The 26,633-nt window shown below is 36.9% G+C and overlaps 1 protein-coding gene across 1 annotated transcript in view; it reads left to right on the forward strand.

Annotated features, from left to right (window-relative positions):
- The window catches only part of LOC126457633 (uncharacterized), a 114,001-nt gene that overhangs the window by 65,839 nt on the left and 21,529 nt on the right, over positions 1-26,633 (forward strand). The window contains exons 7-9 of the mRNA XM_050094103.1: positions 14,908-15,044; positions 16,685-16,867; positions 18,918-19,031. Of these exons, the coding sequence (XP_049950060.1) occupies positions 14,908-15,044; positions 16,685-16,867; positions 18,918-19,031 (434 nt within the window). The remainder of the gene's footprint in view (positions 1-14,907; positions 15,045-16,684; positions 16,868-18,917; positions 19,032-26,633) is intronic.

Here is a 26,633-nt window from a genome sequence, read left to right on the forward strand (position 1 = left end):
TCTAATTTTGTAATGTCTTAAAGATCATGGGTGATAATTATTAACACGCAACAATACTAAATAATAATAATAATAATAATAATAATAATAATAATTGTATCCGATCAGCATGTAGCCATATTTACATATGAATGTGTAATGTGAACATAACATGAGTTGTCCCATATCATTATGATTAATTGTACAAATGATCCATGAAAAGTGAAACTACGTAACAAGCAAACATTCTCTTGAATATCAAGTTAGAATTTTTTCAAAGTAGCTAGTAAATGTTAAATTTGTTGAAAAAGCTCATTATTGATGCTGCTGGACACCAGAACAGCTGCAAGTGCAGGATTATGTCAGTTGTATTTGTCAGTGAAGTGCACACTTAACATTTTTGTGTATTCACAATATCTTAACTGGTATGGAATTTGTTTGTGGCTGATTTTTTTCCATTTTTTAAATAACATCTATTAGACAATGGTTTATATTTCAGATACTAGACTGCATAATATTGTTGTAACCTAATAAGTATGAAGGATAGACTAAATATGAGATAAGACATATGGCATTAGGCAGTGGGACCTTAAAAAACTAAGAAGTGATCAGGTACATTAAAAATTATGACCTAGTGACCAGTGCACTATGCCAAGGTTATTTCTGTAGAAGGGAAATAGAATGCTTTAAAGACTGAAACAAAGCAAAGCACACAGAAGTACCCATTTTCACAAAAAGCATCATCTGCCAAATTGATCTGCATGACTTACCACCTTAATTGGGACATGTGAATGACCAAAGTAACAACACAGTGGTGTCACCATAATATCAGATGTGGAAAGCATAATGCTGAAGATCAACAGGGCGTATTGCTGTCTCTCTTTACAATAAAAGCAGCACTATAACAAAGTATTACATCATACAGATCCCAAATGATGACCTGAGTCACATTTCAAAATATTCCCAATAATAATAGTATGTACGGTTCATTCAGCAGCTGATCTACTGTATGACAGTAATGCAAATGTCATGGCAAAGATTATCATAGTTCATCCTAACTCAGTCAGTGCGATAACTGGGGTCTTGGTCTGATATGGTTTTCACATTATCTATAATTACTGTCATGTAAGAAGGCAGCCCAGTTGTGAGCCATTCTGCACATTTCCCTCCATTAACGGCTAGCAGCCAATAAGATTCTCTCTCTCTCTCTCTCTCTCTCTCTCTCTCTCTCTCTCTCTCTTTCTCCAAGTGGCCAGCCACAAGTTGCAACTAGACTGTGAGAATCTCTCATCCACATGCCGTGCTGTTTCTATACTTTGTGACAATTCTGTTTCATTCATAGAGCGACCAAATTATTCATTCACACTTCAGTGTTATTTTCTTGTAGCAGTATAGCTTTGAATGTGCATCTGTAAATGTGTTAGTGTGATTTCCAGTAAATATATCAGGTGACAGAAATAAACTTGAAGTGCTTTACAAGCAGGCAAGTAGGTTTATGTACCACATTTCTAACTTTTTCAAACATGAATCTGAAAGTGGGACTTTGACATTTAGAAGACAGCAAACTGCAGAAGTATGTGTCACCAGGAGAACTTTACAGAGAATAGTAAACAAAAATGTCAGAGCTGTAGAAGACTCAGGAAAATTTGGTCTCATGTCGCCTGGAATGCTTGAAATAACAAGATACCAGTAACACAAATGGATGGTTTTTACAGTGATATTTACAAAGTTCAGTTTTTGAAATGTGTATAAGTAGTGAATACCCATCATCGCAAAATCTTCTTACAATTATGCATAAGAAAATTGGTTTCAAAGGTAGTGATTCAACAATGCAAAGAATTGTGAAAGCCATTGGTTTAAAATGTATTGAGAAGAGAGTTTTTGATTCAAAATATATGACATTGACATGGGTGCAGCACAAACAACATCCCTTAGAAAGATGCACGATACAAGAGGAGGAGGTAGTTCAGCAGTGCATTACCTTATTGAAACGTGGGTGAATTGGAATCATTTGATGAGTAACTGCTGGAAAATGAGTGAGGGTACTCATTGTTTTAAAGTTCCCAGAGCAAAGATTCTCAGGTAATTATTCGCATGATGGCTCTTCTTCTGGTTTTGTTCCTGAGAGTAAACTTGTATTTCAGTGTAAGATAAACATCTGTGACTACCGTTTGGAAATCTACGCTGTCAGTTTCAAGAAATGATTCACTGAACAATTCTTGCCATACTTTGCTGCAAAGCCGGTTATTGTAATTACCTTGCCAGTTATCATTCAGCTGCTACAGAGAAAAAACTTCAAGTGTAGACACCAAGAAAGCAGATATTGTGCTCTGGCATAATATTTTGTGCAGTACAAGCTAGACTTGTGCCGAAATCCTGCAACTTATCAGTTTATACAAGTCACGCGACAGAATGCAGCCCTTTTAATTTATACAAGTCACGTGACAGAATGTGAATTTCTTGCATGTGAATGTGCTCACACAGTTTTGCATTTACTCATGTATCTTTACCAGTATAATCCAGCAGAATTAGCTTGGGCACAAGTTAAAGGCTATGTGGGGCAAAAAATGGAACATTCAAGATATGAGACACTGAATCACTAGTGCACTAAGCAATAGACAACGTCCCACCTTCAGCGTGAGCACACCGTGTGCATCATGCTGAAAAGCTCCAGAAAGAAGTCTTTGACAGAGAGGTGAAGATGGGTGTAAAAATTGAACCTATCATCCTAAATTTACAACTAGATGGTTCGCACATGGACTCAGATAGCAGTGGCAATGGTATTATGATGTAGACATGGAACAAAGTAATGTAATAATATTTCCTGATTCTAAAGGCTCATGGTTTAAAAAATGTGTTTGTCAACATATCAATTCTGTACATAGTGTATGAGAACTTCCCAGTCAGGAATTTCTATAATATGAAGCATGCAGACTATAATGTTCAACATATTGCCCAAGGACAAGTTAAGCTTTTCCCAGTTTCTTGTATGCTCTGATTACTTGCGAGATTGCGGCTGGGTAGATTTGTCAAAAACTCTAGTATTTCGACAGGTAAACCTCTGCTATTTTCAGGACATGAACTGGAAAATGCTTTAAAATGACAGGGAGTAACTGTCATGATATCCACGGTTTTCAACATTATTGGTCAGCTTTCCCTTGAGTAATTCATAGAAGCTGGTAAATTTGTTGCTTTTTCAGTGGACCATAAATGCGATGTCAATAAATTTTGAAAACTGATATAAATATCTGAAACTGATTGTTTGAGCCTCTTTCCTCCAAAATATTAGCATCTGGTGCCCTTGGTTGCGTGGTGATGGTGACTTGCTCAATTTGGGTAAATGTTTTTAAGGTGTGCACTTTTATTCTTGCCTATTTTCACTTACTTTGTATTGCTGTACTGTTTAATTTTACTGATACCTTCCACAGCCTATAGTGGTCTCTTAAGAATTAATAACCATAATAAAATGTTTACTGTGTAGTAGATAAAAAAGGGATGACTTATTTCTGGATCAAGTAAAGTAATCATCCATTCAGAGATTATTTTTAATACCGCAGTGCCTTCCTCAGACATTTGAACTGGCTTGCCTAGCCAGTTAAAGGAGACCTATACTTACGTGAGGATTTCGAGCCATAGTGCAACTGTGTATTCGTCACAGGAACAAACATTGCCAGGGCTTAAAGAAGTGATAAGTGACCATAAAAATCGTAGGATTGACTGGGGATCTAACCGATGAGCTTTGGATTTTTAGTCTGGAATTTCACCACTGAGACCAGTTTTTTACTGGCATAGTTGATTTCTCAAATTTCACATAGCTAATCCCAGGCATGTGCAGATCTGTGTGCCAACTGTTATTTGTACTTTGAATTTCTGTACCTGAACATTGGCTTTGGCACTTTAGTACTGAATTATTGCATTTTTTGCTGCCAAGACCATCCGAAGCTGAACAGGGATTCCCTATAGAGTAGAATGCCTCATGACAACCAGTTGTTACAAGTTTTTTGTGCAAAAAAATCTATTTTTTAGATTCTGTTTGCACCGTTATCATAGCTCAAAAGAGTGATTATTTTGACTTCTTTTTTTTCTACATATATTTGGCTCTGTAGTTACAATACAAAAGGTTCTTATAGGTTCTTAGGTGTGGTTTCACATGTGTGTACTTTCATCATAAAACATCAATAGTAAAAGCAAGCTAACTTGTGTTAAGAAACAGTTGTTGTTTTGGAACAGATTTTCCCTTTGGCGTTCACTCACATTTGTATTTTGTGCGAAATTTCAATGAAATGCATTTCTTGCAAATGTAAACACAAAATACTGAATGTTCCCATGTTAGAGAGTATATATACATTTTTATAATATGCAGCTAAGTGGAATTGTGATATTTTTTATGTTTATTTTTAATTATTTAAATGCTACTGACCACAACAAGCTTGACTTTAACCCTTTGAGCACTGCAGACGTGAAATCCCACCACACACTACCTTTCCGCAGGGGTTGCGGACACCGTTAGACGCTGCAGTGGTATTTCCCATGGTTGCTGCAGGCAGCATTCACCATCACGGCCTGGCCGGTACCTGAGTCCTAATGACAGCTTTTACCGTCAGCTGGTTTCGCTACCTGTGGTCCTGCAGACATGTGTAGCTGCTCAGCCGTACTTTCGTCAGATTTCACAGTTGCTGTTCGACATTCTTGCTAGCTGGTACATTTGATAATCTGCATTTTGCTTCTGTGGTGGTGGTTAGTTTTCAGCAGTATTTCTGTCAGATTTCACAGTTGCTGTTCAACATTCATGCTAGCCGATTTGTGTTGTTTAGCTTCCTGCCTGCATTTCTGCTTTAGAGTGTATCACTTTTGAGTTTCACAAACAAGTGGCACGTCGGCATGGTTACACTGCTGATGAGATACTGCAGATACTCACAAGAAGTGACAGTGAGTGTGAGTGTGGCAGCTCCAATGACTGTAGTGGTGACGATTCTTCAGAAGAATCTCATAATAATACACGTCCATGTACTTCACCTATTAGAGCTCACCAGGATAATTCTTCTTCAGATTCTGAAAGTGAAGACAATGCGATCCATAAAAGACCATGCCTCAGTGACAAATTTGATTTGCAAAAGTGTGATTTCAGTCCAGCACTATGAGCATTTGATGATTCATCTTCAGGACATAATTGGCAACTAGCGCGTGATTCAAGGGTTCTATCCTTTTTCATGCTGTTTCAGTCAGAAAATCGATTTTATAGCATGTGAAATGATACGGTTCTACACTTTCGCCATGGCAAATATGTTGGAATCAGTTCATTCTCGACTGTCCACCTCGAAAGACACTGGTTTTGAGTAACTATTGCTTCATTGATATTTGGCTTATTATGGCCCATGTTAATAAAGTTGAGAAAATAATTGATACAGCTCGTATGGCGTTGCACAGTGTGTTTAATCCATACAAAAAGCTCTTTGTCATTGAAAGCCTATTATTGTTCAAAGGTTGCTTATCTATTAAACAAGTCATTCCTTCAAAACGAAGTAGATTTGGAATCAAGACATTTGTGTTGTGCAATTGTATAGCTGGATACGTTTTGGATTTCGTTGTATACACAGGTACAACAACAGAAATTTAAGCCCAAAATTCGGGGCACTCCGGTAACGTAGTGGCTGTATGTTGACAATAGGAATACAAGTCCAGAATTGTTCCTCTGGCTTCACAGCCATAGAAGACCAGCATGCTGTACTGTACGTAGCAACAGGCACAATTTATGGAGTCTACAGAAGAAACCGAAACAAGAAGAAGGTGAATTTACCGCTCTGACATACTATTAAGCTCAGTTGAATCTGTGCATACATCTGTTATATGGTACAAAAAGTTTTTTTTTTTCGTGTTCTGGACCTTCACACTTTTCACAGATCGGTGATAGGGAGAAAAATACCGTTCGCAGATTTTTATTTATGTCTGGTACAAGAACTTGAGGAAAAGTTTGCTACAGAACGGAGGACAGATAGGAAAGGAAAATGCTCTGATGACGAGAATCATCTGCACTTTACTGGAAGGCACTTTCCAAATGTCTTTCCCAGTGACCGGTCCAAAAAATATGGACTAGTCTTCTTGAAACAGAATGTGCAACAAGAAACAAAATATGAAAGCAAAACATGTAATGTACCCTTGTGTATTGTATCACATTTTGAAACATACCACTCAAAGAAGAACTTCTAGCCAAGTTGTTACACCAGTAAGATGAAAATAAGCACTTCCTTATGAAAGAATTCTTTACAAATTTAAAAACACAAAAAGATAAAAGAAACAAAAAGTAAGTACAAAAATTAAAAAAAATTAGCTTCGCCATTGCCGATCCAAAGGCTGGATGAGAAAGAAGGGTGGGAAATATAACAGTGCAAAAATATAAATAGGTAAATAAAAACCCAGCATTATCTGAGCTCGAAGAGCCATTCCAGATGAATTAATATGCTGACAAATGCTATATGCTCGAATATGTGAAACATCCAGTCTATGCTGACAAATACAGACTGGAAGCTTCAAGTCCAAGGTCATAATGAAGAAAACAAAAAAATAATTATTCATATCAATTGTTTCAGTTGTGAATAACAAAAATCGTAAAAATTCCATGGAAAAAAGGTCCTTCATATTTTCAGAATTTTCAAATTCTCTAAACAACTTTTCCAAACTTTTCTTTTATACAAACAATTATGAACGCAACAAAAAAGAATCATCCAAACTGGTTTAACCATTTTTATGTTTTAGTGAGACTAATGCAAAGTGATTCATTTTTTATAAAGAGGTGTTACGTACAAATACATATCTGAAGGTTAACTTTATTAGGCGATGGTCAGTTGCACACTCTCGCCCATTTCTAAGGTACAAAAGTTGATTAGGAATTAAAGGTAATGTTTAGTTAGGTACTGTGGAAACTTTAGTATTCCATTATTGAATTCTTAAACAAAAGTTATACATAAGAAACATTAACTTTTTGACTTTGATGTTTCCCTGGGGATAATTTATTGGGTTAATGAGCTCAAAGTATAGTGGTTAGCTTCGAAAGTGTGTCTCGGCATCCAGATGCTTCCCTCCAAATTTGAGGGCAAGTTATTGCGCTAGTACAGACAAACATCAACATTTGATCGTTACAGATTCTCCAGCATTTACATTGTAAGTTATGTACCAAGAGCTGATAATTAATTATCAGTGTGCCAAAGAAAACTTGGATGTATACACAGACCTTGTGATGATTCGCAAGAACTGGTTGCAAATGAAAGAAAGCCGTTGATTAAGAGTTATATGTTAGCAACATAAACAGTACCAGTGTACATTATGTCTGTCGAGCAATTCATCTTCAGATTCAAAGCTATGCATAAGTATCCAGATATACTGTGTTTATTTGTAACATTGGTGATCACAATGAGGCTGCCAGACAGTCGCGACCGCCCTGGCTCCAGAAATACTCAGCACAGGCCGAGGTCAGCTGAGCTGAGAGCTCAGGTGCAAACAGCAGTCTGCAGAGATGGCTATTAGTGCAGGTAAACGGATTAGGCGATCTCAAGAGCGTGCTTAACACAGCCAGCCAGACACACAGCTGCAGCAGCCAAAGGGTTAATGGTTGCATGTAAACCCTAGATACCCACTCCCCCTCCCAAATCCCTTCCCTTGTTGCTAGTGTACCAGGTTCTCTGAATTTTATGTGAGGGTTCTGTAGTCCTTCTGATCTTGAATCTCCATGCCTCTCCTTCCCCGGTCCTTCCACTTTGCCCCTTTTACACTTTCTAACTGAGCCATTTACATAGGTTTCGTCTCTGCAGACTGACACTTTTCAAACAATTTCCTGGATTTTTTTTTAAAAAAACCATGAAGATAATATAGGATAGTAAACTATTTACTTTAAAGTTTGAAACGTCCTCTTTCTACTGTCGTTACACAATTTTTTTATAAATGTAAATGAAATTTTTTCTCCAGTTTCGAAAATTGAATGAAACAAAAAAAACTAATTTCTAAAACTAACTGTTTTGAATCTTTTCAAGAAATAAGTGTGTACAAAAGAACATTTTAGTGAAAGAAACATATGCATACAAGAAAAGTTTGATAGAGAAATGCAGTTCTTTTTTTTAATAAACATAATTTACTCACGTATGGTACTCTTTAAAACAGTCTGGTATGCAGAGACCCGGATCACATTGCTCACACCACCATTGTGTTTATTTTCTTACTATTTTCCCAGTTTCTTTTTTCTCATTATCTACACAAACCTTAAAGCACCTTGTTTAGATGCTGTAGCTGTGATATTTTCTGGGAAGTGTTGGCCAAACACTCTGTCTGCGTTTGGTGCTGGTTCATGTTTTGAATCCTTAAGCCCTTTCACACCACCATGACTAGCTAGCTGTTTAACTAAGGTGTTGATGAAGTACGCCAGGGATGTTGTCCTTTTTTGTTGTTTGTTTGTGCACAGCCTAACTATTCAATACTGCTAAAAGAAACAAGTAAAAGAAAACCTCCTTCCACCATTTGAGTTTCGTCCTACAGAAAGGATAAATAGTAGTAAAATGAGTATCTCAAAGCCAAGCCAAGCATTTCCCATGAAGCTCTACAACAAATTCAAGAATACAACTGCGCAAAACTATCCTCAACATCAGGTTTAACAAAATCTGTCTAAGTGATAACATAAACCTTGGTTTGGTAAAATTCAGTATAAACGCAAGTCACCTGCAGCACAAGTAGCCAAAAGGAAAGCAGAAGTTATTTGCTTAGAAGAAGAAATTTGTTTTCTGTATGTGAAAAAATAGCAGCTTAATCTTCAGTTGTACAAAACACACCTTGAATTAGCTAATCTCTTAAAAACACCAGCCATTTTGATGGCATAACTCAAGAAATCAGGTCTTACACAGAAGTACTAATGAACAAAAAGAAAGAAACACAAAACAAAAAACTGAATCACCTTATGAGGTCTTCCACAACAATAGATAAAGAAGACAGAATAGGAGCTGAACACAAGTTCCATGACAGACTCGTCAATTTAACTGACATAGAATTAACAAAACAATAAAGAGAATTACTTGAAAAGGGGCTAAAACACAACATAAACACAAATCTGTCACACAAAATCATAGAAAACCTGATCGCAGAGACAGAATACATAATAAAGCAAGAAGAAAAGTTGAACAATCCAAGTTTCAATGCCAACTTGACAAGAGAACTTGTAGCAGAAGAGATAAAACACATAATCAAGGAGAACAAGACCCACATCATTTCAAAAACAAAAGCAGAAAAGGAAAATATCTCCATAAAACTAAACAAAAAACTCCAAGAACACAAATCAATCATCACCAGAGCAGACAAAGGGAATACACTTGTACTTATGAATGAGGCAGAATACATAAAGAAAACAGAAGAATTTATAGAACAGAAAAACATTATCAAATTAATCAATGATCCTACCATGAGGTACCAAAGAAACACACAAGATCTCTTAAAAACTCTGTCACTGTCACAGAAACTTGAGCCAAATACATAACACAAAACAATCCCAGAGTACCCAGACTCAATAGTTTACCAAAGATACATAAAAATAACTGTCCATTCAGGCCCGTAATCAATTTCGAGAATGCACCATCTTACCAGCAAGCTAAACACCTACATACATTACTACATAAATTATACACTTTCACAAACAACAGAAACCTAAAAAATACCAGTGAAATGATAGAAAAGATGTAAACATACTATCAACAGCAACCCTGGTATCTTTTGACATCACATCCATGCACACAGATGTGCCAGTAAAATAAATAATCAGCATTGTTAAAAAACAGCTGCAGTATCGAGGAGACATAACAAGTGCACACATAGGTGAAATAGAAGCCACCCTAAAGATTATAACAGAACAGAACAGTTCACTTTCAAGGAGGAGTTATATCTACAAAAACATGGCCTATCAGTGGGCTCACCCATCAGTGGTGTACTTTCAAACACATTTCTAAACCACATTGAAAACAAAATATTCATTGAAATTATACATCAGAAACAGTACAAGATTATATACTAGCACCGATATGTGGCTGGCATCATTTGCTTGATTGATGAAACAGACACCCGAATAAAAACAATTACATAGTGACATAAATACAGTTCACCCAAAATGAAATTCACCATTGAGACAGAAGAGGAAATGAAACTTAATTTCTTAGACATCGCCATACACAGAATCAACAACAAACATAAATTTGGAATTTTCAGGAAACCTTCAGCCACAACTCCAACCACCCCCAAGCACACAAACTCTCAAGTTTCAGACACATGCGTACAGGCTCAACAGAACTCCACTGGACAAACTCAGCTACACGCAGGAACTAAACACAATACACCAAATAGCCAAAGAGAATGGGTACAACACACAAATGATAAACACACTGAACAACAAAATTAAAAACAAAAATAAAAGAGAAAAAAACCATGAATAAATCACCAGCCATGACAGAGAACCAAGAACACAAACTCCAGACAAACACAGGGTACCAGGAACAGCCTATAAAGTCTGCAGCATGGTACATACTGACATACACTAACAAAAACGTCCACAGAATGACAAACGCACTGAAGAAACAAAGGCTACAAATATCATTCCACACAAATAACACAGTACAGAAAAATGTAAGCACTAAGAACATCAGCAGACAAATTATCCAAAGCCGGAATATATCAGTTAACCTGTAGTCCATGCCAGTCAGTCTACGTAGGCCAAACATGCAGAAATTTCAAAACGAGGTACTCTGAACACCTCAGAGCCCTAAGAAGTGATAGTAGACACTCCACTTTTGCAGATCATCTAATAAAAGGAAACCATCACCCAAATAACATGGAAACTGATCTTAAGATCCTTAAAGAAAGCAATAGTCTCTAACAAAAACTCACAATAGAGAAGAACTACCACAAACAAAAAGCAATAATAGCAATAATACAAGGAAAGAGAGTCTGTAATGAAAATACAACACATTGCAACAAAACACTGCTTGGAACACTCAGTGAACTATACAAAGGCACCTACTCACATAATACATAACACTCAAACAGCCTAAAAAAAATAAATAAATAAACATATTTTCTCAGTTCCCTCCTGACCCCTCTTTCCAGTGCTCTCTCTCTCTCTCTCTCTCTCTCTCTCTCTCTCTCTCTCTCTCTCTCTCTCAATCACTCCCCCCCCCCCCCCCCCACTCTCTCTCTCTCTCTCTCTCTCTCTCTCTCTCTCTCTCTCTCTCTCTCTCTCTCTCTCTTATTCCATACACACACACACACACACACACACACACACACACACACACTCACTACATACTACATACATTCAGCCCTCTCCCAGCAGCCACATGACACCAGTTCTGATGAAACATTCAAAATTAGTGCCACAACATCACAAGGCCAATGATGAGCAAGTGAGTAGTGGAAGTAATGAAGTAACATAACACTTCTCACTGAGAATGTAGTCAGAATTGTCTGCTCAGATCACATTTAGCCACATTTTGTGTAAGTACATGTGAAGTGAACTTGTGAGCGAAAATTGTGTGAAAAACTGTATGGAAACAGTGCACTGAATAGCCATTGATCGAGACACCAACCAGACACACAACAAGACAAAGAAATGTAAGTACAGAAATGCACATAACCTCTACCCATGAAACCGTTCTTGATAAATACACATAAATTTTCTTCATGGCTAGTTTGCAGATCACATGCTGTCAAAAAATGACGAAAAAGAGCACAAAAACTGGTGTATAATAATGCTGTTGATATGTAATTTTAAGGAGAGGTCTAAACAAAAGAAAGCAAATTGCACATATTGCAATTCTTAGGCCTACAACAGTGAAATTATTATAAATTTTATATTGTACTTTACAGAAATAAAAATTTGACACACAGAAGATGACATGTGGGTGCCAAGACATGTCTGGGTAAATTCAAAAACAAACTAATTGTGTTTGCATATACTCGATTTCAAAACAACCCAATTTTGAAAGGATAATAACTTGATAGCTGGACAGCCCTGACTACTCCAGTTTTACTCTCCTTATTGTGTATTACAACATCTGGTTTATGTTTGTGTACTTGTCCTTTGTTTGTGGTACTAGTTACAGTTGAATTTGTTCGATGTCTGGTTGAAAGACAGTACATGCTCATGGTCGACTTCCATTCTACTGCAGCTAAACCTTCCTTCCTAGAAAACATCTTTTCCACCTTCCTAAGCTGCACAGTTTTCATTTCATTAGGTAGACCTTTCCTGTTTTTCATTGCAGTGCCTACACTCAAGGTTTTATCCTGGTGCAGATAGTCCAACACAAATGGTCCTATGTAGAACCTGTCCATGTAAAAACAGTGGGCTATGCCAGAATAATCTTTACACAGCCTCCCACTTATGAGGTGTCCATTAATCATGTGAGGCTAACTGGCATTTTTTCAACCCCCTCTCCCCCCTCTTGGTGAGATGTCGTGAGATTTGGCTCGACCCCCTCACCCCAGTCTCATGTGAGATTTTTCATAATGCATATTTTTAGTATAAATACATGAATCTGTGCTAAATTATTTTGGATTTATTGAAAAAAATGTAATTTGCGTAATTATTTTTATTTAAGACTAGTTAAGACTAGTATTTAAGACAGAACATAGTCTAGAATAACAGTGAGAAACCGAACAATAAAATACTTAAATAAAAGGAACTACTAAAATTCATAAAGGGATATGCATTCTAATTCAGTTCGCAGTGATTCACGTGTGGTCTCAAGTAGGATTACTGGAACCAACGTATCCATGTAATTTTCAACAAAATCAGCTGTTCATTCAACCTTGCTTTGATTTAGCAACTCTAAACTGTTGTCACTTGCACACAGAAGCTCAGTACCTCAACATGGTGGAACCCATGCAAAAGATGCTTGAGTATTCCCCCTCTGTATTGTGATCTCGAAATAGCTGGTGCATAAAACAGGAAGAAAGGTGTTTAGTCTGCCTTATTAATGAATGCCAGAGTAGTCGGGCCTTTCTTTCTGCCATTTCTCTGAGGAGCTGTTTGATCTCGAGCTGAACGTGCAACACCAAATCTTCCTTTTTTGACGGGGGAATTACGTTATATTTGCCAAGAGACAAGGGCCCCCCTCCAAAGAGATTTGGCTTGTGCCCTCCAAGTCCCTGTGATTAATGGATGCATCAGTCTTTGCTTTATCCTTGTAGATTTCACAACTGAAAGCATAACTTGTTGTTGAATCTCCGATAAATGAAGTTTGATTTCAATCCCCCCCCCCCCCCAAACAAACTCTAAATCATTCTGCCTCTAAGATCAGTTGTAAAATTCATGTGTGGTCTGGAGTTATTTGTACAATGTGTGACAAAAGAACTGAAGAAAGGTCTAATTTTGTGCTGTGGATCATGTCCTGGCTGACCCAGCTGTATGAATTTCGTGTTGTCATTCAAGTACAACATAAACAATACATTAGCCTGCTTCCCCAAGAAGTAGTTAGAAATCCATCCTTTGACCAATAGTCACTTTTTTTGGCAACTTCACTACACGCATATCCAAAAAAATTGAGAAAAAGAAGTGTATTTCATATATCTTTACCATCGACCATAGATGTCACATAGAATTTCTCTTCATAGACTACTTCTTATTCATTTCATGAATTTGTAGTTCTGCATGCCTGTTTGTTTCAACTTTTATTGTTTTATCATCTCATTATTGAAAAATACTGAGAAACATTCAAATTCAGTATAGTTCTCATCCTGTTGCCAAGTTATACCACTAGCACTGTTGAAAACGTAAATCAGGCTGGTTGCCAACTCTGGACCAGTTGCTCACATCAGTAATCATGTTTTGTGATATATGAGGACAGGCAGCTGTACTAGGACCCTCATCTTCATGTGTCCATGAATAAGTAAATACACATGTAAACAGCAAAAATAATGGTAAAAAAAGTTTGAGGCAATATTTGCTTTTATAAAAAAAAATGCATATTATTTCGTTACGATGTTTTTTAATAATATAAATCTGTATTAGCTACCTGACTGTTGAAACTTTCACAAAATATATCTGAAGGTTCTTAATCAAAACCCACATCAGAGTTTTCCTTCTCCGATCTGGAAGAGCCATCAAAAACATCCTTGATCTAACACAACATGGGCACGAAGTGAACAAATCCCAAATCAGAGATTAGGCAACCACGATTACACAGCTTGTGGGTTGCCTACACTCAAGCTGCAGACTCATAGTGTCCCCTGCTGGAAAGTACATAAACTACATGTGCTGCCAGTTTGAAGGAAGAAACACACAGCATATATTTTGCTGCAGGAAACAAAGCTGTGTATGGCACGGGCACTTTCAAAAGCACTGTGTTTGTGAGAACGTATTGTGCATGAGCTTAATGTGGAAGGTGTTAATCCACACTTACTCTTTCCTCTCCCTGGCCCCCTTCTCCCTCCCCACTTCATTGTATACTACACACAGTTCCCTCTGGCTACACCAGGATGAGCTCATTGATACCACATTGCTGTCCCTTGCTTCCTCTTTCTCCCAGTTAAAACATCCTCCCACCTCCTCCACCACTTTCTTTCTTCACTTATACACTCCATCAGACACAATCCCTCACCCTATTTGGACTGCAGCCCCAGGACTGAGCAGTTAACTGGTATATTGTAGCTCTGTGTGTGTGTGTGTGTGTGTGTGTGTGTGTGTGTGTGCCTGAAGGATCTCCTGGCCAAAAATGCCATACCATCATTTCATTTAATTTTAAAACGGTAGTTTCACTTAATAACTTTCTGTGCTTTGCTATTATTTTATTTTTTTGGTTATATGGTATTTATAAAGTGTGATTTATGTTTATTGTATATGCCGTATGAAATAAAGAAAACAATAGATATCAATGTAAATACTTACTGACAATCTGAAATTTCTTTCAGTTATTTCAGAGCAGTGAGAGAACTGGCACAGAGAAGTTGCACATACCTGTATTTGAAGAAAGTGATCCTTTTCTCAGAATACAAAGATTGGCAATGAGATTCATTAATCTCTCATGTTTCCTTCAGGAATTGTTAGTGTAAGTGTGTAGTTACAGTATTGTTTTGTACAAAGAATTGTGAGTGGTGGTGTTTTTTTTTTTTTTTTTTTTTTTTTTTTTTTTTTTTTTTTTTTTTTTTTTTGGAAACTTTCCTTCCACCAGCTAGAGTTTGTTGACATTTGTGTGATAGTACTAAAACCTTTCATGTTCAGTTGCTTGTTAAAAGTGGCGTTTTGTAAATGCTTGGTTTAACTCATTTTGAACAGTGGATTTTGATAAACAGTGGTGAATAGGCCATGTGATATATACACACAAAACAGGCTCTTCAAATTACAGCCAGTATTCTTAAGAGGTGGTCGAAAGGCAGTAGGGTCCAGTATGAGAAGTAATCATAGTCAGTACTAGGAAGAGCCATAAAGATATATACAGGAGTTTTATGGTTTATGGGGAGGAAGCTGTGATTCAGTTTCTCATGATTTTGGAATCCTTGACGATGAGCTCAGTTCTTCTTTAACAGTGAGTTTGATTGTGATATTTCTGAAGATCCTATCAGATATCAAATTTTATGCAAAGGAAAGACATTTTAAAATGGACTTCATAAGAAATACTGGTGGTCTCAAAGCAGAGATAACTGCCATATGACTTTGTGGTTTGTAGACTACTGATGTAATGAGAGGAGCGTTCATGTTGAGTTGGAAGAAAGAAAACTCAGCAGAATGGATGGAAGAGCTGAGTAAATGGGAATTGGTGAGATATTTCAAAAAAACAATGGAACATTGTGAGCAAGAGTGAGTGGTTGTGGAATGGAGAATTTTGAGGTTAAGAGAAACTAACTATAGTATGAAATTACAATGAATTACGAACATCACCTGTGTATGGGAAGTTGATAGAAATCAATGAGGAGAATTTAAAATTTGTGCCTGACCTGGATTCGAACCCGGGATCTCCTGCTTACTAGGCAGGCACTCTAACCCCTATGCCACCAAGAACACATGAATTAACATGGCTGTATGGACTTATCCCAGCATGCCCCCCAGCAGATCCACATTCTCAACTTAGACCACACACTACGAGAGTAGTACTCCCTGTCCATTAACCTCAATGCTTGTGGCAAGGCCTGTTCCCACGAGTTCGAATGTGTGCATTCACGCAGGAATGATCCTTGGCTTGTGATCACCGTAATTATATGTGTACGGTGTCTGTTCTTTCGAGTTACAAGTATCAGCTACATATAGGATGTTAATAGAAATCAACCGGGAGAGTTGAAAATCTGTGTATTTCCACTTAAAAGTTTGAGGGAACTGGGAAAGAAATACAGTTACAAAAATAAACTATGTAGATAACTGATACCATACTATATGCTGTTATGTAATTAGTGAGCTGTGTGATGTACTGGAAAAGAAGTTAGAAAAAGAAAGAAGACACAGTTTATAGTTTAGTAATTGTTGCAGTATGTGTGTAGGTAAAATGGAGTTTTGTTAAAAGTAAGTGGCACAGGTAAAAAAAAAAGGAAATCAGATTGATAATGCTAGAAGGAATACAATTGTTTGCTATCCTCTACACATTTTTATGAAGATTATACATTCACTAAAACAACCTATTTTTAAGAGTAACAAATAAGACTTTAGTGATACAGTCTGTGGGTTACTGATTACTGCATTGTATTTTTGTTGTTTCAGACGTGAGCTTCCTGTTGCTAAAAGAGTGATGCCACAACTATTCGTAAACCTTTTTGTGAGAGGTTTTGGTGTTAATAGCAACACTATATCAAAACATGTTACTGCAGATAAGCTAATTGTGGGATGTCTGATACCTCAGATGCATATTGCTATGTTTAAATTACTGGGAGCTTTAATAATGTGGTAAGCTATGCATTAATGATAAAAAATTACTTTCTTGTCAATTTTAATAGTGATACTTAATATTGTCATGTGTGAAGTTTCTTACTGGACTACTCAAAATGTGATAAATCATTTTGAGGAAGTGCTGTTGTTATACAGAAAACAATCAAACTACATTCACTCCTTCAGATTTGGAAATACTTATTACAATATTGTAACTAACATTTACCATACATTTGTCATAAAATGAAGAAGAAATTAGTGAAGTCATATCATTGTTAATTTTGAATAACTGTGGGAGTTTTTAAGCAAATAACAACATTTGACAGATAAATTCTTATCAACAGTGTCTCACTTTCCCTCCTGATAAAATACTTGGGCAATTCCACTTTTGCGTTAAATGGTGCGGAAGATAATTGTTAAGTTACAGATGTAGCACATACCCGACAAGTACTGCAGCTTGCCAAGAATGTGAACCTACTTGAAGAAATAGAAGTGCATTCCCTCAAGTGCACATGGGCAAATGACATCCTAAATGATCAAACAAAACTAGCCGGCAAAATATTTTAAAGAAATTTATGTAAACACTTATACAATCTGCACATCAAGTAAAGTCCTTTGGTGGAGGGGGTAGGGATCAATAGTAAAAAGACATAAATTTTTGTTCTTTCTATGACAGTTCAATAACTGCATATCATATAAGTCATTTATTTCTTGCTTTATTCATTCTGAAATGTTAGTCCAGTGTGCCGATGTATTAACAGTGTGTAAATGTGTGATATCAGTACTTGAAAGGGGAGGGGAGTGACATTATGCAACTCATTACAGTAGTAGTTTTAAAAGGTGCAAGAAGACTCTAATTTGAGCTTAGCTTTAATTTCTTATATAAACATATGCATTAGGGAGTCACGTGGTGAATGCCACAATGCATCAGTGTATTTTTGAACATAAAAATGTCCGTGCTATCAATACAAAAGGAGAAAAATGAGTCACGAATTACAGAACAAAAGTAAGTGCACTTAACTATTAATTAAACATAGACAACTTGGAAAATGTGGTATTAAAGGAATTATAATCTTGCTCAAGGCAGCAGCGACATTCAAATTGCAGTTAGGAAAAATGTTATGCAGATGAAGACCTGAATATGTTACGCAAATAGAAGATAGGGTATAAGCCCAAAATGCATCTTTGCGTAAAATTAAGCTGCACAAAGAAGTGGCTGATTGCCATATTTCTTTAGGTAATTTTGAGTTTTCTTTGCAGAATGTTGCTTCTATGTTGTTCCTGCCAGGGATGAGTCATTGGAAATAATTATGTAAATAAAAATAAAGTTTTAATCTTAAACTGGACTATAAGAGTATTAAATAATTGCTTATAACCCATACAGAAGCGTAACACTAAACAGATAGTTCTGAAAATTTGTGATTTTTTAAATAGTTATGAAAATATTTGTAAGATTTAAAACAAAAAAATGTGGGTGGCCACGCAATAGATAATAGTTAGGTGAACTACTCATCCATCAGCTGTGTATTCCGTGTGGCCTTTGGTTTTTGTTATAAATCTTATAAGAATTTTCATAGCTATTAAAAATCCATGATTATATATTTAAGGGCTATCTATATGGTTTTAAGCATCTCTATGGGGCTATTTAAAATGTGGTATATTAAAAATTTATTTTTATTCAGATAATTATTTTCTTCTTTTTAGCTATGCTTGTGTGAAATTTCTCAATGGATTTTAAAAATATTTACGAGAGTGTAAGAGAGACGTATTAAATTTCAGCTTTATTTCAATGTCATTTCACCTGACAATACCTGAATTAGACAGTGTTATACCTGCCTACTAATAATCTATGAGACTGTTTCTTATTTTCCTAAAAAATAAAATAAAGAAGCAAACAAAATTAATGTTATGATTTTTATTTCAATACTAGCTTTATACCCTCAGCTTCGTCGTCATACGTGTTTGTCACTTGTCTACTCCTCTCCCCCCTCTCTCTGTCCACCTTCTCCTTCCTTCTTTATCCATAAAAAAAGATACTCTGGACTATTTAATGTATATTTGATTTCAGCTGTGGCCAGAACTTGTTGGAGTATGGTTCTCTCATCTGTAAATTTGTGTTGCAAACACTGAAATGGACATCGTATGACAAACACTGGCCACATGGAACTGAGAGGCCTTATGGGTGAGTATAATAGACATTAATCGTTTAAATATGCCTTAGAAAAATTTCCACATAAATACAAGTGCTACAGAATAGTTAAAATTCTCTGTTTTTCTTCTTCCCTGACCATAGTGACAGGGTGTGGTTGTCACAGGTGGTGTAATGCACATGGTGGCAGAAACATTTGGCGAGCATAGTAACTTAATGGCCTTTGCTGCTGACTTCATGTTGTGCGGGAGTAAAGAAGGTGAAGTTCAGCAGCAGTTTTGCAGGGGTGGAAGTGATTTGATTGTATGTGTTATTAAATTTAATGTAAGTAAAATAAAGTTAATGATCATGACCAGAAACCAAGGAAGATTATGACAGGACTTAAGGTGGCAGTGGAACAACTGCGAAAAGCTAACAGCTTCAAATACTTTGCTACGGTAGTGAAAACAAATGGAAGAAATAATGAAACAGTGGAAAATGCAGGATGATGTGTAACTATATTATGAAAAGGAAAGTTGCCACTCACCATGTAGCGGAGCTGCTGAGTTGCAAATAAGAACAACAAAAAGACTGTCACAAAGGAAGCTTTTGACTGATAAGGCCTTCGTCAAAAATAGGCAGCACACACACACACACACACGACAGCTTTATTTGTGACACTCTTTTTTGTTGTGCCTATCTGTGACAGCATCTCCGCTGTATGGTGTGAAGAAATAATGAGGAAGTCGATGAGGGAGGCATACAAACAATCAAATTTCTGAGAAGTGTCAGGGGAAAGGTGTGGAATAAAGTTATCTCATGCAAGAGAAACGGAATAAAATATTGATTTTACGATGTACTTGTTTTCACCAATGCTTCTGAAACCTGGGCAATTAAGAATAGGGATTTCAGCAAGATTACAGGGATGAAACTTGGCAGAAACAGAGTGGTAGTGGCAAGAATAACAAAGGGAGAAATCCGATAGATGGTAAAGGAAGTATCCTTACAGGAGTGGAAATAATCATCCTTTCTTGAAAAGGTGTTAGTAGAACTGTGATGGGAAGACTGAGGAAAATGGAGAGGCTTATGTGTAAAATGGTCCCAACCAGTGCATAAACTGTTCCTGATGATGGTGACCTTAATAACCCAGACATAAATCTTTCCAGATGTTACCCGAAACAAACCATTTGATGGAATCATTTCCAGCAACAATTTTATTTATTTATTTAATGCTCTTAATGTTGGTACACAATAATTTATTTTCAGGCTTCCCAGGACAGTATTCCAGTTGATAATCCACACTGTTGTAATTTTTAATAAATAGAAATGATGGCAGTTCATGTCGTATTTATTAATAACGAGCTCAGCACCCACTGCTTCACTCACATTGACTGTAGGGTCTGAAACTTTATATTTATTTTTATTCGAATTTTTATGTCATTATGCCCATTGCTTATGTGTAAAGCAACACATTGCAAACAGTGTAAAACCAGATACCAATTTTCATAATTGTGTCTTCAAAATTCCTTAATAGTGACATATATTCAAAATAATTTCATCCCCTACTTCTCCCCCGTAGGGGTGGAATTTCAAAAAAATCTGTTCTTAAATGATGCCTCTATTATAAGATTGTAGCGGAAAACAGAAAAGGAATCAAAATATGGAACTGCTTTATCAACATTAGGCGAAGTGGAGCAGCACAGTACGGAATGTTATCCAGCAGCAGATTTTGATTTCACATGTTTGCACTTGAAAATGAAGTAGCTGTATTTTGGCTGTTGTTCTGCTTTTATTTCATGGTGAAGCAAGAATTTTACTTTTGTTATGATTCATAAGCCTTATTGCTTCATTCCCTACCCCCAACCCCCTGTAACCTAAACCCACAATTATTCACAGATATGCAGCTAGTGTAATTAGCAGACAACTCTTGTCTCATCAAATTGTGATGGCAATAAAAGAGTCTTATCCAAAGAAAATGTGTATGAAAATGACAGGTAGATATCATGGGCACCTTTGTATGTCATGCATTAAAATTTTTGGTTAATTCTAAAAATATATGTTCAGTTCTTGTGAGAGCAGCACAAATTGAGTAAAATTAGCTATCAGATGTGCTTTCTGAATTGTGTATTGCTTGCCTATTTTAGTGGTAATGACCAATACAAAGTGAACATGAGAATGTTGCATGTGAATTACTTGTTTATCCTCCAGACACAAATGATTTAATTTTTCATCTCTTATCCATTTCTATTACATGGAGTAGAGATCCTTATAACATTGTATGTGCTCACTCACGATTGTAGTGTATGTCTAAGACCAGGTGCACCCTGCCAGTGGCTTTCTTAATAACTAACAATGGATGACACTTAAACTATATCCAGTAATTTGATTGTCTGTCATTTTATTTATTTTCTTGTACTTTAGGCCATAAGCTTAAAGGTAATGGATAGGGTTTACAAAAGAATGGATTTTCATTTTTTATTTTAAATTGTCAAATGTAATCATCTATTATTCCTAGTTTGTGTGAATGTACTGATCTATATTTCCATAGAATATTGTGTAAATCTTTCTTCTGCTACTCTCCTGAGAGAATAGATTGATAAGCTTTACTACAAATTTGATCATAACCAATCTACATATCAATCATAGCTCCTTCCTTGCTAAGCAGTTTTGCATTTGTAATTAAGTACATATTTTTTACCAGTACATTTTGTTGATCCATTGCCAGAAGGTGCTACTAGCTGACAAATAGTAAAATTTCCAAAACAACAGTTCTACATCAAAATCTAAAGTAACTTTTTACTTAAGTAACTATTCTATCCCAAATAATCTTTGTAAATTAACATTAAGCACTATTAACGAAGTTTGCATAAACTGAAAATTTCCAGTTCTTATAGGTACGCACGTTTCTTGTTTTGTTAACTTACCTTTGCATCCGGGAAGCCATGTGACATATGAAGGGCTTATTTCAGTAGTGGTACAAGTCCATTTTTGTTCTGAGATACAGAGTCCTAAAGTTGAATAATATCTGGGTATCTCAACTGCAGATTTTTCAGCACTCATTTAACTTTAGGACTCTGTATCTCAGAATGAACAAAAATGGGCTTGTACCACTATTGAAATGAGCCCTTCATATATACCTGTAATAGGTAGTGTAGGACACAGATCTTTATTTCTCATTATTTGTAAAAAGTCTTGAGAGAGCTGTAGTCGACATTCTGTCCAGTGCCACTAAATCATGCTGTGTGACTTCTTCTCCATTTTCAGTTGGGCCAGGTGGCAAAAGAGCTCTGATCTATTTAAGCTACTAAAATGACGTAACTATGTTTGTGATAACACTCAGCAACATTCCAGTGTACATTTACTTCTGCAGCTGCAGGTGATGCAGAGCTCTCATAAGTTGTAGCTCACAACACACCATATATTCAACATTTCGATATCAAACACTGAATGATGGTTCTCATCATGGTCCTTAGCACTTCCATCATTTACATTCATGCCAACACCCTTTTTCTCCTTGACCTCCACAGCACCACCAAACCGTGAAAACAAAGTGTAAGTGGGCTTGTGATTGTGTTGTCACATCCTGGAGATTGGCCACTGTCCCAGGACATTCCACATGTTCTGTTATAATAACAGGATAATTTCCTTTAAGCACCGCATTATTTGTGATGGGTGCATTTATAGGTATTGCATTATCCATATCATTGTTGGCTGTGTTTGGTACAGGCACTTGCAGCTGTATGTTATCTGATGAAATGAAATCAATTCTGACATTTTCTGCACTTTGATTGTTGCCACTGTTATAAACATGACATAAGTTAGTTTCTCTTTTCTTTACAGGTTGGTTTGGGAAACGCTTACATTTCATGTTGTTGGTGCCTCGGTGTTCTTCTTGGATATCTTTAGTGTGCTCTTTATTTAAGTTGTCTAAGCCTTCTACAAAGGTCATCACTTACTGTTGGCCATCCTCTACATCAAATTTCCTTTCTTACATAGTGTAGTACTCTGCAAATCAATACTTTAACAAGGTGTGATATCTCTATCGGATTATCGGATTATCTGAATTTTTAGATTGATTCAAATGTCATTCAGTATACGTGTTAAAACTTACTCAAGAACTGTTGTTATATTTTGGGTCTAATAATCTTAATGCCAACTTTTGTTGTGTACTAGACAACCAGTATTTCCTCTTGAATTTTTCTTGAAAATCGTTCCACAATTTAAAATCATCTTAATGAGCTGTTCCCCATTCTACCACTTCCCGTGCCAAATAACAAAGTTCAAAATCTATTTTCCTGCATTCTTCCCACTTCTTGGATAATAACCTAGAAAATACCTTCCCATCAGGTTTGAACTTTGGAAATTGTTTTGATAAATTCACGCCATTTCATAGATGCAGTTCTTCTGTTAACTCACCTGATATTCAGGTATTGTTAATGGTTATTTTGGGTATTTTCTAATGCTTGCCACAACTTCTGGGGACCGATGACCTCACTGTTTGGTCCCCTCCCCCAAATTGATCAACCAACAACTTATGAATTTCCTTCTGGTGTTTTACAGTATCGCCCAAAGAATTTGTTGTAGCACTAGTGGATTCAGCTTTCTCTTTTAACTTTTGTTCAACTAACTCCTGTAGATGCTCCTCAAAACTGGTGAAAGCACTTGGGGCACAATTACTTAACCAAAATCTGTACTTTAACACCCCTAATTGGCCTTGCATATCTGAGTTATGATTATGTATACTTCCTAATTTGACAGTTCTTATATGTGTAACATTTTATTGTTTAACTTTTAAAACTGTTCTTAAACGACCTTCCTGAATAAGTCACATTGTCTTTCTATCTGCTTGACTAACTCCTTAGGTAACTTTAATGAGATCTCTTCCATATTAGAAATTTTGTCTGCTTTTGTAGTTACCTCCTCTGCTTGGGTTGTAATACTATTAGATAACTCTTCTAACTTTCTTAATATTTCTGATAAATTGCCTTCCATGTTTGGCTAGTAACCAACATACAGTATAGGCAACAACATATTCACTTAATAGCATGTAAATAATGTTGGTCTGTTTTGACACCAGGGCACAAAACCAGTGAAACGTATTTTTACAACACTTTACTGCAGATTTGTCATGTGTGGCTGCAGTGACATACCGATGAGCCACTGCATAGCCATTGTGTAGCCAGCTGACTGGCCACTGCACCGCAAAGCAATGCTGTGCTTTAGTCGTGCTAGCCAGCTGCTGGAGGGATGCTGTTCGATGTCACTGCTGTGGCTTTAGTCTCGAAATCACCACATGGAATTCTTCCATGTCATCAGGAAGATTCTTCTGCACTCTTGTAGCAAGGGTTACTTAAGCATGTGAATATCTTTTGTCGTTGAACCCGTTGCTATGGTCAACTAGCATCCATTGCCTAACTTTTTAAAAATATTTAATACTTCTTCAGATTTAGCACAAAATAAACTTATTTCTTCTTCATCAGTCAAATCACTTCGGGCAACAACACTGTGTGTGCCTGCTTATATATTCTCGATTATTGACTTGGGTTTTTCTGGCCAACATCATATCTTCTTCTGTTGTTGTCATCAAAATTCTTGCCAAATTGCAAATGCTTTTTTCTTTTTGCACCACTAATTTTCACCCTGTGTCATGGTTGCCAGAATAGAGTATTACTAAGGTGAATTGCTGAAGATGGGTTACTCCTCCTATGATCTGTTATCTAGTTGCATGTGTGTCAATTTTACCTTCCAAATAATGTTAAGTCTTTGTTCTTGAAGTTAATGCTGTAGTCAACCTGCTATGCAGTGCCACTAAATCGTACCATGTGACTTCTCCTTTGCAATTGGGGCAGTGCTGAAAGAGAGCTGTTGCCTATTTAAGCTACTGAAATGATGAAATCAGGTTTGCAACATTTTCACGGTACATTTACTTTAACAGTTGCAATTGTAGCTCACAATAGGTTGTAACGTGTGTGTAATGCTTTGACATTAGAGAGTGAATGACAGTGCTCATCGGAATTCTTCAGCTGTTCCATTGTTTTCATTCCTGCCAGCACCACTTTTCTGCTCGATTTCCACAGCACTGCCAAGCTGTGTCACCAAGCATAAGCGGACCTCCACAGCAGGTCGAGACACGCATTTGCCATCGTGCTTTGCCAATATGCTACGACAAGTTCCTTCTGCATCTGTCTGCACGTGCATCAAACGAGGGTGTGCACAGTGGAAAGTTACACATTTACCAACTACGTAAACCATATTTTCAGTTTTCATGGACATCTTTCATCAGCTAAAGAGGACAAAAGTGGGCCATGTTATTCCAAAGAAACCCATGTTACACCACACAATGTGTGCCACAATCTGCAGCTGGTTGCATCCTTATCCCACAGTGGCACTTCCCTTCAACAAGTAGAATGAGTCTTCTCCACAGAGTGCACAAGATGACCCTGCGTATCCCTTGCTGCCATTTCCATAAGAGGTATTCTGCATGCATTAGATCTGCCAATGATTAACAGACCCCAACTCCTTTTGCACTTGTATCCCCCGACAAAAGACACAGCAGGATTCCCGTGGATGAAGAATGTTGCACAGGCTCTGTTTCAGTTTCTTTGGAAAATAGCATATAAAATGAAACTTGTTGGTTGTGGGTAGATATAGTACACTGAGTTCTCTCCACACTCTGCCTCTCCCATACAAGGCCTTCATGCCTATCATACCTGCCACTGGCATGCCACTCACAGTCAAGTCAGTGATTGGCAATAGGTTTTGTATTTTCTGGAGAGGGGATATTACTTTATATTCTTTTGGTACAACTGATAGGTGTCTTTCTCTAGCACAACTAACACACCCATTCACAGCAACTTCAAGGCAGTGTGTCACACCATAACCTCTAAATTGTGCCAGGATAGTTTGAGGATCATTTGAAGTGTATGCTGTTCTGAAGCTTCGTAGAAGACTGAAACTGTGTGCCAGACTGGGAAGTGAACCCAAAACATTGCCTTCTGGGTTTGAATCTTGGCCTGGTACACAGTTTTAATCTGCTAGGAAGTTTCTTGAAGCTGCTTTCATACCCACTTTCTCCCCCCCCCCCCCCCCCCCCCCCCCCTTCAAGTTACATTACTGCAAAGTATGTGCCCATCTGCCTGATTTTAGTTAAAGCAGTCACCACAAATTGTGTGTGTTGTTTTGAGTGGTCATAGTTAGAGGTCAGGATGTCTCCCCACCACTTTCAGTGTCTCATTGAGTCCATGCCCTGAAGCTTTACTGCCACCATCTGGGTGAAACCTAGTGCTACACATGATTGTGTGGGTGTATGAAATTCAGTTGCTTCCAAGTTACAAGGATCGTGCTGCACTGTCTCACCTTGTTGGTAATTACCTTTCTCCATGTCGATGATAAATGGTTTTGGCATTAATATTATATAGTGATTGGTTGAGTAAAGTTCGTTAAGCACAACAGATTGTTATGCCACTGTGAGTTTATTATATTATTTGTTGAAAGTTATTGTTGAAACAAAGTAATAAAATAATGCCGTGAGATTCAAATGAAATATAAACTTTATAAATTCTTCAATCTTGGATGACACTGCCTATGTGCGAATAAATGTTCACTTTTCTTTTGACACATGATTGTAAACTTGAGTACATTATTTGGGTTTCTCAG

The sequence above is a fragment of the Schistocerca serialis genome, chromosome 2 (genome assembly GCF_023864345.2).
Source record: "Schistocerca serialis cubense isolate TAMUIC-IGC-003099 chromosome 2, iqSchSeri2.2, whole genome shotgun sequence".
In the NCBI taxonomy this organism is placed as follows: domain Eukaryota; kingdom Metazoa; phylum Arthropoda; class Insecta; order Orthoptera; family Acrididae; genus Schistocerca; species Schistocerca serialis.